Source organism: Microtus pennsylvanicus, chromosome 5 (genome assembly GCF_037038515.1).
Source record: "Microtus pennsylvanicus isolate mMicPen1 chromosome 5, mMicPen1.hap1, whole genome shotgun sequence".
Taxonomy (NCBI): Eukaryota; Metazoa; Chordata; class Mammalia; order Rodentia; family Cricetidae; genus Microtus; species Microtus pennsylvanicus.
Genome location: NC_134583.1, coordinates 57380569 through 57394273, shown reverse-complemented (window position 1 = coordinate 57394273; position 13705 = coordinate 57380569). Strand labels below are relative to the sequence as shown.

General features: G+C 50.0%; 1 protein-coding gene across 4 annotated transcripts in view; it reads left to right on the top strand.

Annotated features, from left to right (window-relative positions):
• The first annotated feature begins 783 nt into the window (after nt 1–783).
• Plekha7 (pleckstrin homology domain containing A7) overlaps nt 784–13705 on the top strand; it is a 188172-nt gene continuing 175250 nt past the window's right edge. For 3 of the 4 annotated variants that reach the window (XM_075971980.1, XM_075971978.1, XM_075971977.1), the window contains exons 1-3: nt 797–891; nt 995–1071; nt 1160–1217. In XM_075971980.1, the coding sequence (XP_075828095.1) occupies nt 809–891; nt 995–1071; nt 1160–1217 (218 nt within the window). In that variant the 5' untranslated portion in view covers nt 797–808. Of the gene's footprint in view, nt 892–994; nt 1072–1159; nt 1218–13705 lie in introns of all 4 variants that reach the window. The other variant, XM_075971982.1, reaches the window with a different exon arrangement.

Genomic DNA, 13705 nt, shown 5'->3' with positions numbered 1-13705 from the left:
CTCATAGTAACCCCTGCTGTCCCAAAATTCTTAAACAGCTCTGGCTGTCTCTCTACTCGCAGCAATCCTCCTGCTTCAGTCTTCCCAGAGCCGGAATCACAGGCAATTCAGTCTTCCCAGAGCCGGAATCAGTGGCCAGCCTTTCACTTATTTTACAGAAGCCCTGGAGGCTGCTCCGGAATCCAGAAGAAACCTGTTCGGTGCTCCTAGGCTAAGAAAGAAGCACACTTCCGGGAAAAAGAAGCTGCGGTGTGCAGGTCGGCTGGTTTTCCTGAAGCAAGTGTGTGTGTGTGTGTGTGTGTGTGTGTGTGTGAGTGTGTGGTGGGGCCAGTCTGTTTCATGGCCCGCGGATCTCAGGGGACAAAGGCTGAGGGGCCCTGCACTCCGGCCCGGCCCCTGCACCAGGGAACTTTGGAGTCACCAGCCGCGACATCTCGGGCTCAGGCACCAGACCAAGTCACCAAAGTTGGGAGCCCACGCAACATCCAGCACAGGAGAACACAGTGAGGTCCATCCAAGTCGCTCGTTTCCCAGCCCCTTCCCACTTTAGCCTCGCTCCCTCACTCCTTCCAACTTCTTGGACTCCTCTCCCTACCCCTCCCCACATTTTGTCCCTTCCCTCCCTATCCCCACCTAACTCCTTGCCCCCCACTTCTTGCTACTCCAGCTCCCTGTTTCTTATCCCTCCCATTCACTCAGTCCCAACTTCGTGCACCCCTGTCCCCCCCCTCCCGCCGTGCCCCGCCCCTTGCCCCACCCCTTCACCCCTCCCCCCTCCCCCGGTCCGGGGCTCTGGCGCTGGGCGAACATGGCGGCGGCGGTCGGGCGGGACACCCTACCTGAGCACTGGTCGTACGGCGTCTGTCGGGACGGCCGCGTCTTCTTTATCAAGTGCGCGAGGGGCGGCGGCACTCGGGTGGGGTCGGGCGCCGGGGGCTGGGGCCCTGGGCGGCCGTGTGGGGCGGTGGCGCTAACAGGTGCACCTCTCCCGCAGTGACCAGCTCGGCTGCACGACCTGGCTGCACCCGCGGACCGGCGAGCCGGTCAACTCGGGTCACATGATCCGCTCAGGTGGGCGCGGGGCCGGCGGGGGGCGGTGGCGGGTGCGGGGGGCGCCACGGCCTCGGGAGTTTGACCGACTTTTGTCGCCTTCCCGCAGACTTGCCGCGCGGCTGGGAGGAGGGCTTCACGGAGGAGGGCGCCAGCTTCTTCATCGAGTGAGTGAGCCCGCACCGCGGCCGCACCTGACTCGCTCCTGCGCAGCCTTGGCGGGCTCGGCCCTCGGGGTTTGTGTGGCCGACGGGTGGCGGGCTTGGGGACGGTCGCGCACCGGGGCTCGCAGCGCCGCAGGGGGCCTGGCCTGGTCCCGCCCGCCCACGGTCGAGCCAGCAAACTCCGCGGCTCCCGGGACACGCCTACCCCCAGGGCATGCGTTGGGCACAGTGGCGGGTGTCTGGGAGTGGGGCTCGTGTGGGTCGGGAGTGTGGCCTGAGGGCTTGGGCGTGGGGGAGAGGGAAGAGGGCCCGCGACGCTAGTGAAAGGTGGTGTCTGGCCACGCTGGCTGGGATCGCCTTGGAGAGTTGGAGCGCGACCCCGGCGGCTGCATCCCTCTCCCCCTGTGATGGATGGGGGTGGGGCTCCCGGTCAGCCAATGGTAATCCTGGAACTCTACCCGCGCGTCTTCGGCGGGCGCCGGTCGCAGACGAACGCGCTGTGTCTGCTTTGCCTGGGCTAGTAGAGTGGGAGCTTTGCCGCCTGAGCCGCGGGGTGCTGCTCCACCAGTTTCTCTGGGTCCGTTGGGCTGTGTGGATCTGACCTCGAAGCCACAAGGGGCACGCGTACAGTCTTAGTCTTTCCCGCTCTGGGAAGGTACCTGTGTGTCAGCGTTCCTCGCTTTGCTTCCTGTGGTTCCTGGGAGTCAGAACTTGTCTTTGATCCTTTGCCCCACTGGCATAGAGTAGGAGCTCGGTAAATGTTTGTTTAGCGAATGAATGAATTAGCCAAAGGTCTTCCGGCGGGTGGTTTGACTGGCACTAGGTGTATGTACTGTAGGGGACTGTGATTCAGAATTGATATCTTCACCAAGTTGGAAACACGGTTTAGACCTGGGTCAGAATATGTGAAGAAAGTCCCCGAGCCTCTTTCACCGCTTGGGACTCGCTGGGACTGATGGATGAGATTTATGGAAGGGAGGTGCTCACTGTTCCTGCTTGCTGGTTTGATACCCACAGGAGGAAAGAAAACTGAGCGAGCAGGCAGCGGCGACTGCTGTGCAGAAAATTAACGGGAGGGGATGTGAGGAGTGTTGGATGATTTGTTGGATTGGAAGGTTGTGATGACCTTTTCTGAGGAGGTGACATTTGAAGTTTGAATGACAAGAAGGATCCTTGCTGTGGTGACCAGTAGGGGCAAAACATTTCAGAAGTTTAAGGCCCCAAAACCTTCAAGTTCAGCGAGAGAAGAGTTGCGTGTGGCTTGAAGGTGGTGACCGAGGGAGAGTGGTGCTGGGGAATCCCAGGTAGGGAGGTAAATGGTGAAACTGGACCAAGGTAAAGAGCCGCTAAGCTCTCGTCTGAGCACAGGGAGGCTCAGGTTTTAAATGGGACAATGGCATGCTCTGCTTGGCAGTTTTAGGCAGAATGGGGTCTGGGTGGGCAGCTGTGCCAGGGAAGCAGAGAGTAATGGAGGCTGTGACTGTGGTCCAGAGAAAACCAGTGGAGGGTGGAGAACAGACATGGAGAACTGTCGTTAGATTCAGGCTGTGCTTTGAATGGAGGGTTTAGACCTTTCTAACGGATTGGACGCTGTCTAAGAGAAAGAACATTCAAAGACGACTCTAGCAAACTAGGGAGAGAGCTCACTCAGTTCATAAAGTGCTTGTCACGCAGGCATGAGGACTCCTGTTAGAGCCCATAAAAATCCAGCATAGGAACGTGCACTTGCAATCCTAGCCCTGGGGAGATGGAGACAGGAAAGTCTGGGGCTTGCTGGCCAGTCATCCTAGCCTAGTCTGTAAGTCCCAGATCCCAGGGAGAGAAGCTGTCTCAAAACCAAAGTGGACATCTGAAAACACACATGAGTTTGACTTGGCTTTTGACTTGTGTATCTACAGGTACACACATACATACACACTCATGCACATGTGCATGTGCACACACAAGGACACACACAAATATACCCGTACCCACTTACACATGCACACAGATGACTTCTAGAGGTACCTGAATGGTGGTGCCCATATCTTTGAGATGGGAAGGCTGTGGTAGAAACAGGCTTGAATAGATGATTTTAAAAAAAGATTTATGCCAGCCAGTGTTGGCACACACTTTTGATCCCAGCACTGGGAGGCAGAGGCAGGTGGATCTCTGTGAGTTTGAGGCCAGCGTGGTCTACAGAGCAAGTTCCAGGACAGCCAGAGAAACCCTGTTATGCAGAGAAACTCCTTGAAAAACAACAACTACAATAAAATGATCTCATTTTGCTGTTTTACATTTAAGATGGGAATATATGGGGCTGGAGAGATGGCTCAGGGGTTAAGAGCACTGGCTGCCCTTCCAGAGGACCTCAGTTCAGTTCCCTTTCAACCATCTGATGCCCTCTTCTGTCATGCCGGTATACATGCAGGCAGAACACTGGAAACATAGTAAATAAAAAAATCTTTTAAAAAAAAAGTTGGGAATAGGCCATATATAGATCAGTGGTTCTCAACCTGCGGATCATGACTCCTCTGGGGGTCTGACAACTCTTTCAACAGAGGTCACCTAAGTCCATTGGAAAACATGGATATTTACATTACAATTCATCACAAGAAAACTTGGATATTTACAATTCACAACAATAAAATTACTGTTAGGAAGTAGAATGAAAATAATTTTATGGTCGGTGTCACCATAACAACATGAGGAATGACATTAAAGGGCCGCAGCGTTAGGAAGGTTGAGATAGCTGTGTGACTCTGAAGCTTGGGGTTGAGGGTGAGCGAATGTGTGCATATGCACATGTGTGCTGCAGTGGGCCGTGGGGTGTGCAAAGGTCAGAGGACAATCCTGGGGAGTCTTCTCTCCTGGCATCATGTGGTTCCTGGAGAAAGGGGTCAAACTGAGGTCATTGTCAGGATTAGTGGTGAGCACATTTTGCTCACTGAACTATCTGCCTGACTCTGCCTGCTTTCTTAGACTGAGAATTTCTGGATTTGTGATTTTTGGAGGGGGGGGGCATCTTCTAAAGAGTCAGTAAAGTCAGAGGGACCGAGCAGAGTCATGACTGACTTTGTTTTCTTACTGGGGGAAAGGCACGTGGTGTTTTTGGGATGCGTCAGTTGTTCCTGCTACTTACCAGAGGTAGGTTTTGTTTTTCTTTTGGTTTGTTGACAATGCCATCCATGAGTGCCTTAGTTTCTTTCCTGTTGCTGTGATCAAATGCCTGGACAGGAATAATTTATTGAAGGAAGTTGTCTTAGTTACTGTTCTATTGTGAAGAGACACCGTGGCCATAGGCAGTTCTTCTAAAGGAAACTTGGGGCTCACTGACAGTTTCAGAGGGTCAGTCCGTTCTCATCATGGCAGGAAGCATGAGGTAGTCGTTGTGCTGGAGCAGTACATCCCCAGCCACAGGCAGAGAGAGAGAGAGAGAGAGAGAGAGAGAGAGACTGGGCTTGGCGTGGGCTTTTGAAACCTAAACACACGCCCAGTGACACACTTCCTCCAGCAAAGCCATACCTCCTAGTCCTTCTAATCCTTTCAAACAGTCCCACTCCCTGGTGACAAAGCATCCAGAAATATGAGCCTATGGGGGCCACAGAAGAGCTTATTTCCAGCTCACAGTTCAAGGTCACAGTCTAACATGGCAGGAGTCAAGACAGCAGGAACTGAAGCAGCCGCTCACACTGCACTGTCAGTCAGGAGGACATGGAAAATGCTTATGCTGCTTGCTGTCTTTCTCCTTTTTAAGCTCAGGAATAATGCTTCTTACTTTTTAGGTGGATCTTTCTATTTCGATTTACTTAATTCCAATAATCTCTCACAGGCATGATCAGAAACTAACCGAATCTGAATAACTGAGTCACAGATGTTCCTGGAAGCATGTCCTCTCCAGGTGATTCCAGATCCTGTCCAGTTGTTTAATGTGTTCTGATCACCACCCCTCCACCACATTACTCCTCCTACCCATTCCCACTCCCTCTGGATCCCTTCTTCCTCACAAGTCCCCCCTCCTTTCATTGTTTTGTTTGTTTGTTTTTTAAATTTCTTTGGAAGTATGGAGGCATGAATGTAGGAAATAGCACATACTGGACAAATGTGTCGTCTCTAAGCCTCGTCTAGTTTTCTCTATCTATCTATCTATCTATCTATCTATCTATCTTTATTTATTTATATTTATTTATTTATATTTATTTATTATGCATACGGTATTCTCTGTGTGTATGTCTGCAGGCCAGAAGAGGGCACCAGACCTCATTACAGATGGTTGTGAGCCACCATTTGGTTGCCGGGAATTGAACTCAGGACCTTTGGAAGAGCAGGCAATGCTCTTAACCACTGAGCCGTCTCTCCAGCCCCCTCATCTAGTTTTCTGAGACAAGATGTTGCTGTGATCCTTAGACTAACTAGTCTTTTTTAAAAAATTTATTTCTTTATTTTATGTGCATTGGGATTTTGCCTGTGTGTCTGTCTGTATGAGGGTGTCAGATCACCAGGAACTGGAGTTACAGACAGTTGTGAACTGCCATGTAGGTGCTGGGAATTGAACCCAGGTCCCCTGGAAGAGCAGCCAGTGCTCTCAACTGCTGAGCCTCCTGACTGGTCTTGAATTCAGAATCCTCTTGTCTCTGTCTTCCTAGGGCTGGGATCCCAGGTGTGTGCCATTGCATCCTGTGTAGCAGAGATGTTAATCTAGAGTCTGTTTCTTAAAGCAGAAAACCTTGAACTATGAGATATGGATTTTAGCTTATTTCTGCACTTTTGGCTACGTTTTACATTAATGATTCTCCCAACTACAGATGAGATGGTGTGACCATCCCCTTTAAGAAAAGGTTTTGTGGCCAGGTGATGGTAGTGCACACCTTTTATCCCAGCACCCAAGTGCGTTGGTATTTTTCTTACATGTATGCCTGTGTGAGGGTGTCAGATCTTGGAGTTACAGGAAGCTCAACTGCCATGCAGGTGCTGGGAACTGAACCTGGGTCCTGTGGAAGAGCAGTCAGTACTCTTAACTGCTGAGCCATCTCTCCAGCCTTTTCTTTTCTTCCCTCCCTCCCTCCCTCCCTCCCTCTCTCCCTCCCTCCATCCCTCCCTTCTATGATTTATTTATTTTCATTTTATGTGAATTGGTGTTTTGCTTGCATATATGTCTGTGTGAGGGTGTTGGATCTCTTGGAGATGGAGTTACAGGCAATTGTAAGCTGCCATGTGGGAATTGGGAATTGAACATTGAACTTGGGTCCTCTGGAAGAACAGGCTCTTGACCATTGAGCTGTCTTTCCAGCTCCTGTTCTTAATGATATAAGGTCTCACTTTATGGCTCTGGCCATCCTGGAACTCACTTTGTAGACCAGGGTGACCTTGCACTCACAGAGATCTGCACCATCTGGCACTCTCTCTCTCTCTCTCTCTCTTTTTTTTTTTTAAGACAAGGTTTTGCAGTGTAGCCTGGGCGCTGGCCTTGAACTTTCTAGCTCCCTAAGAGCTAGTTAAGCACCACATGGTACTTACTTAATCTTTTTGAGTTCTTAGAAAAAATACAGGAACTGTTACTGCTATTCATAGCTGTTGTCTGATTTATTTACTTAGAGACAGGGTCTCACTCTGTAGCCCTGCTGGCCTTGGACAAGTAATAATCCCCCTACCTCAGTTTTCTTAGTGTTAGAATTATTGGCGTGTATCACTGTACCTAGCTTTTTGTTTTGTTTTAAGACAGTAGCCTCCTGTAATGAACCTAGGTGCTCAAGGGTGTTAGGCAAATACTCTGTCAGAAAGCTGTGCACCACCCGCCCCAGCCGTTTTTACTCTTCATTTTGAGACAGACTCTCACTGAGCTGCCTAGGCCAGCCTTGAACTTGCAGTCTTTGTGCCTTAGTTCCCAAGTAGTTGGGATCTTACAGGTCTGAGCCATTGGCTCAGCTCTAGGGCTGTGCACTTGTGTTCTGAGGGTCAGGGGGACACCATACTCTGCACAGAGAGCAGACATGTCCACTGCTTCTGAGGCTTGGCACCAGTCCATCTGTCCTCTGTATTCATAGGAGAGGCTGTGTCCCCAAGAAACCTTGGGTATTCATTAAGTAGTCCAGTCTTTTAATATTCCTGGCTAGAGAGGAGACTTGTGTATGGAATAGAGGCAGGGAAGCCAAGAGAAGACCTGTTGGGGCTGGTGTTTGGACCCAGGCATCTTGGATGTAGTTACTCATTGTCAATAACAACGCTCAAAGCAGGATCCTGGCCAGTAGGGCCGAGGCAGCCTTTTCTGGCTCCTTGGTCATATGAGCTCAGCGCTTCACATCGGGGGATGTCCTTATATATTGGCCATTGGACTAGACCCCCCACTTTCCTTGACTTTTCTTGACATCTTCTACCTTTGTTCCCAGGTCCTGACAGGGACCAACAAGGTGCCACGTAGCTCCGGTCCTCCAGACTTATCTTTGGGGAGTTGTAGGGCTATCCTGTGCAGGTGCTATTCCCTAGGTAGTAGGACTTGAGTAAGACACACTGAAGGCTCGGAGCGGAGCTGGTTTTTTATTGTTTCCCCCAGCTCTGTGGCCTGAAACACCCTAGGGGCAGAGCCAGTGATGTAGCTTCCAGGTCCCGTGCAAAATGAAAAGGAAAGGCCCTTTATTGAAAGGGAAGGGGGGGGGCAGTGAAGGTGCTGTAGTCAAATGGGTGTGGTGGCACACCAATCTTTGCACTTGGGAGTAGGAGGTGAGGCTAGCAAGAGTCCAAGGTCGTCCTTGGTGACACACTGAGTTAGAGCCCTGTCTGGGCTACAGGAGACTCTGACCTATTGGAGTCTCTGTCTCCAAAACACAACAACAAAACAAAGCTGCAATGTAAGACTGTGTTCAACCAACAATTCTAGCATTCTGGAGGTGGAGTCAGGAGGTCCAAGAGTTCAAGGCCATCTTCAGATATAATACTGAATTGTATAAGAAGCCAGCCTGGGTTACTTGAGCCCCTTTGTCAAAGAAAAGGAGATAAATCAACAAATCTACAATATAAAACTTGTTTCTTTTGCATATTTTTTAGACTTGTCATTTTTTTTTTAATTTGCTATTTCATGTGGGTTTTTTTTTTTTTTTGAGACAGTCTCACTGCATAGCCCTGGCTGGTCTGGAATTTGCTTCTTACATTAGGCTGGCCTCAAACTCAGAGAGGTCTGCCTGCTTTTGCCTCTCCCCAGTGCTGGGATTAATGGTGCACATCATTATTTTCTGGTTTGTTTAATATCATTCTAAGTAAAGAAAAGCTTAAAGTATATATTATATGTTTTATTATTCATGTCTATTTCAAATATCAATATTGATTTACATGTAGATATCAGGTTATTTCATCTCTGATGCTGAATGACTCATCAGCACCATGCCCTCCTGTAAAACACAGTACGGGAGTGTGCAGGCTCAAGGCCCACTGGACAGGGTGAGGGGAAGGGAGGCCACGTGGCGCATAGGGCCATAGGCTGGGAGAAGCAAGAAAGCTGGGCTAGGCGAGAGCTATGGCTTCTAGCCTCCTTCAAAGACACCCTGCTGTAGACCATACCCGGTGTTTAGGATGTGCCTTGTGCATGCAGCATCTCATCTTTCAGTCAGTTTAAAGAGGTACTGAAGAGTCAACCAGATGTGACAGATGTCGAGGGGGACGTCCCTATTAGCTGGAAGGCCCTTGAGGAAAGCTATTGAAACTTGGACACAGCATTTCCAGAACTTTATTTCAGACCAGAAATTGACAGTCTCACAATGATTCTGGGTGCTAATGGCATACGTGTATTTGAAATGGAACTCCCGAAGCCTCATTGTTGGAAGGCGAGCAGGCTCTCCCGCTTGGCTGGTTTGTGTATAACCCCACACTTTATCTTGCCTTCCTGGTGACTTTATGGGGGTGGGGGGAAAGCCGGATCATGGATTTAGCACTGGATCTGTGGGAAAGTACTAACAGTTTTCTGTGAAAAGCTGGAGGAAGGATTTAAAGCTGTGGTTTGTGGCACAATCTCAAAGCAGGCCCTCCAAAGAGCTGGAGAAACCTCTAAGAAAAATGGTTAAAGCTGCCAGGCTCTTGACCCATGGGGGAGCCAGTTACCCCTGCAGCAGGTAGGTCTATGTGAAGAGGGTGGGTGGGAATCTCTCCTGCATTGAGTCTCTTCTGTGTTGAGTACTGGAGGACTGGGTTCCTTCTGCTCCCAGCACTACAAAAGAAAAAATAATAAGAAACACTTGCTTGTGCCTCGGGACAGTCTTTTTATTCTCCTTACATACTAAGGGGACAAATTTGGCACTTCTTAGGGTTTTGACAAGAAGGTTATGAGCAGGAAGCAGGAGGATGGCAAATCCCAGATCTTCCTGGGCTACAGAGCAATTGAGTCCAGAATCGGTGCAGGCTGTTTAGTGAGGCTGATGCAAATGTAAAAGTAATAAAAGGGCAGGGGAATGGGGGGGGGGGTGTTTCCCCGCTTAGTAGTGGATCATTGAATTGCACATACAAGACTCTAGGTCAAGTCACCATTTTGGAGGGTGGGCAGGGCAGCTAGCAGGACCGACTAGGATATGGGATGCTGGGTGGCTTAATGCGATGCCCACTCCAGCTCCTTGTGGGAGTCAGCATCTCAGACTGGCGTGGTGTTGTGAGTCAATATTGGCACAGGCAAGAACCTGGAGGAATATGGTGGTGCTTGCCTCTTGTCACACTGCTGTCAATACATTTGTTTTTTGGCTTCTGGGAAAGAGAAGCGTTTTGAATGAATGTTTTTGTTGTCTGCAGAGTGTTCTATGAACATTATCTGCTTCAACTCTTAACATGATTTTATTTGGTCCGTAGGGTAAAGTGATTTTCTACAGTCACCTATTAGTTCCCCCTTTCCAGACTCGGGGAGAGGCCTGGAGGTATTTTTACCCTAGCGTGGGCTTCTCAGACACAGGAACCACAGATTTAATGACAGAAGGGGAAGGAAGATCTGCTTTCCTAGGAGACTAGGATAGAGAAATGTCATACATGCAGACTTCATTTTTGCTGTGCTGAGGTTGGAAGCCAGGGCTTTGGAACTGCTGTGCAAGCTCTCTACCACTGAATGACTTCCCACCCTTAGTGGTCAAAAAAGGGTCTTACTGTGAGTCCCAAGCTGGCCACACTGCTGGTCTTCCTGCCTCTGCCTCCCCCCCCTCCCAAGTGCTGGTATAACAGGCCTGCTCCACCACACCTGACTTCTGCAGACTTTACAATTGATTCATCCTCTCCCTTACCTATCTTGGGATCACTGCTTTGGTAAGCTGTATCAGATCAGCTGTATGGCTGCATTTTCCCAAATAAAAACATCTGCCCCAGGAGGTGCTAGCTTCTCTTCAAAGTCCTAGGTGACAAGGAAGTATCGGGAGACCAGTCATTGTCTTTCTAGTCTCTTTGGGTCTTGGTCCCCAAAATACTGTTAGTGCCTGGAGGAAAGCCATCCAACAGCTGCTGCGACCTCAGGTCATCTTCCTTCCTTCCTTTCTTCCCTCCTTCCCTCTTTCCCTCTCTCTCCCTCTGCCTCTCTTTCTTTGGACAGGGCATTCTTATGTAACTGTGATTGGCCTGAAATTCTCTGGATTGACCATACTGGTCTTGAACTCACAGAGTTCTTTCCCTCTGCCTTTTAAATTCTGGGATTAAAAGCGTGTGCCACTTTGCCAGGCTTGGCTTCTAATCTGGGCTGAATTTGCTTGGACTGAGTTGTACTAGAGATGTATCTCTCATCCAGCTTGCTCAGAGCCACCACACACACCTTTAATCCCAGCACTCAGGAGGCAAAGGCAGAAGGATCTCTGTGAGTTCAAGGCCAGCCTGGTCTACAGAGTGAGTTCCAGGACAACCAAGGCTGTGACACAGAGAAACCCTGTCTTGAAAAACCAAAAGGCAAGCAAGCAAGCCAACCAGCCTTTTATGGATTTGTTTATTTATTTTATTTTATGTGTATGAAAATTTCCCTTTGTTTATATCTGTGCACCACATGTGTGCCTTGTGCCTGCAGGTCAGAGAGGGAGTTGGGTTCCCTGGAGCTGGAGTTACAGGTGATTGTGGGTGCTGGGAACCCAGCCTAGGTCCCCTGGAAGAACAGGTGCTCTTGAGCTGCCGTCCATCTTCGTATTCTCTTTACTCTTGCATGTTTTACATACATTTACAGTGATTCCAAGTAAAGAGTTAATTAAGACAGGCATTGTGGTGCATGCCTGGACTTTCAGCTCTCAGGAGGCTGAGGCAGGGGCATCAATGCTGTGAGTTTGAGCTCAGCCTATAGCAAAACCCTGTCTCAAAACAATCAATCAAACTAAGTAAGTAAGTAAGTAACAAGCATGCTAAGAACCCTGAAGCAAAAACCCTCAACCGCCCTTTGTCTGTAAAGGGCCAGGCTGCCTGAGGTCACAGGTACTTGCCTAGGCATAGGGATCTAGGCTGAAGAGCCCAGGGTGGTGTGGAATGGCTGGGGTCTGTCTCCTTCCTAGGCTGTGTGAGTGGTACTCTTTAACCTGGCAGCCATCTGGTATCAGCCTTGGCCACTGGAGAACAGACAAGGTGTCTGGTGTTTTTCAGATCATAGGTGTCAACCTCTGACACTTTACAGTTAAACAACTCCTGGAGGCAGGCATTTCAATTGTCATTTGTACAGATAGGGCTAAAGAGCTGCCTGCAACCAGAGCATCAGTTGGGACTTGAACCTGAGTCATCCTGACTCCAAATTTAGTGTTGTTTCTACCCTGGCCCATGGTGCCTCCTGCTCCAATTCCCATTCCTTCTCTGCACCTTCCCAGAGGATCCCAAGGCTGAAGCATCTTGGGCTTCCCTCAGAAAGACCCCCTGAGGAAAGAGTGAGTGAGCTGTGCTTCTCAGGCAGGTAAGGGTGGTGAGGAGATTCCTGGTGCTCTGGAGGGAGGTGTGGAGCTCTTCATTTGGAGTACACCCTCCCCCCCCCCCCCCCCCCCGCACCTTAATCCTTTCCACCTCTCCTTTTTCCTCCTCCCCAGATGTCAACTGACCCAGCTTAGGGACTGATGAGCCTCTTAAGCCTCCTTAAAGAGCCAGGCTGTCTTTCAGGGCCTGCCAGAGAGCATGTCCACATCCCAGACCGTCTCAGCCAGTGCTCTCAGGGGCTCTCCAGCACTTTCTATCTAGGCCTGGCAGCTTGGAGTTAGCATGTTCTCACTCTCCTGGGCCTCCCAGGAACCCATTCTACCATGTAGGAATGTAGCAAGGACCATTCCATCCTGTGCTCAGGCCGATGCTGCCTGGCCTTCCTATGGGCCAAGACCAGACAAGGTCTCAAAAACTGCCATATTTGTGTTGTCTCCATTTGTAAACTGAGTTGGCCATAGTTGTTCATAGATGGACCCAGTGGGTTGTGAAGAGGCGAGTGCCTCATTAAAGAATTTAGCCAGAGGCTGGGTGGTTTGGCAGAGTTATCTATTCAGTTACAGGGTTGGAAGCGGACAGGTCTTCATACTGGGCTCTGTGGACAGAGACAGAAGACACTACCTGCTTCCAGCAATGCCCAGGGCAAGAACAGAGTGGATCCTGACCAGTTTCAGTCTGGGTGTTGGGGGCTGGGCTCTGAGAGGAGGGGCCTGAGGATCTTCATGGGAAGATTGAGGAAGGCAGGCAGCTGTGCAGCAAGCCAGTGCTGACATGTTCTGGGGAGCAGGTGGTGTGGGTCATAGCATCTGTGTGAGGAGTGGAGGTGTTGGGTGGGCGGGTGGGCCCTGGATCAAAGCCTGCAATGGCAACTTGGCTTCTGGAAGGAGGGCTGATGGGATAGGGACGGTGGAACATCGCCCAAGGGGCTCCCATTGCTGGTCTGAGTCTGAGCCTCACAGTGGTTATAGAACAAGGATGCTGGCTTGGGGGTGGAGCTTGAATGGTGAAGTGCTTGCATAGTTTACACGAAGCCTTGGGTTTAGCCCCAAGCGCTGCCTAAGCCTGGCATGGGTGGCAGGAGGTGAAGGCAGGAGGATCAGAACTTCAAGATTATCCTTAGTTACACAGTAAGGTCAAGGCTAACCTGGTCTACATGAAACCCTGATCAAAAAGAACAAATCAGCGATGTTATAGTCTGAGTGCTGGTTTGAAACCCTAATTCTGTCTCTAGCTTGGGCCATGTCAGTCTCTGTGTCCACATGTTTCTTTACCTAGAAAGTGGGGGTAGTGACCACAGTGGCTTCATGGACCAGCTAGAGCAGTGCACATGCTGAGAATTAACCCTTAGCACGGCTGCTTTGTTAGTTCTGTGAAGGACGTGCCTTGCTAGGAGAGGTGCAGGGCTGTTGGCCAAGGGGCTGCTGTACTGTCCTTGGAAAAGTCTCCTGAAGCCTGGCTAGAGAGGGAGATTTGTGCCTATATGCTTTTCCTTTTCATCTTTGTTCTTGTTGTTTAGACAGGATCTCATTTTGTAGTCCAGGCTGGTCTTGAACTCATGGAAGTTCTCCTATCCCAGCCTCCCAAGTACTGGGACTGCAGGCTTGCCAGCATGCCTCACTGAAAAC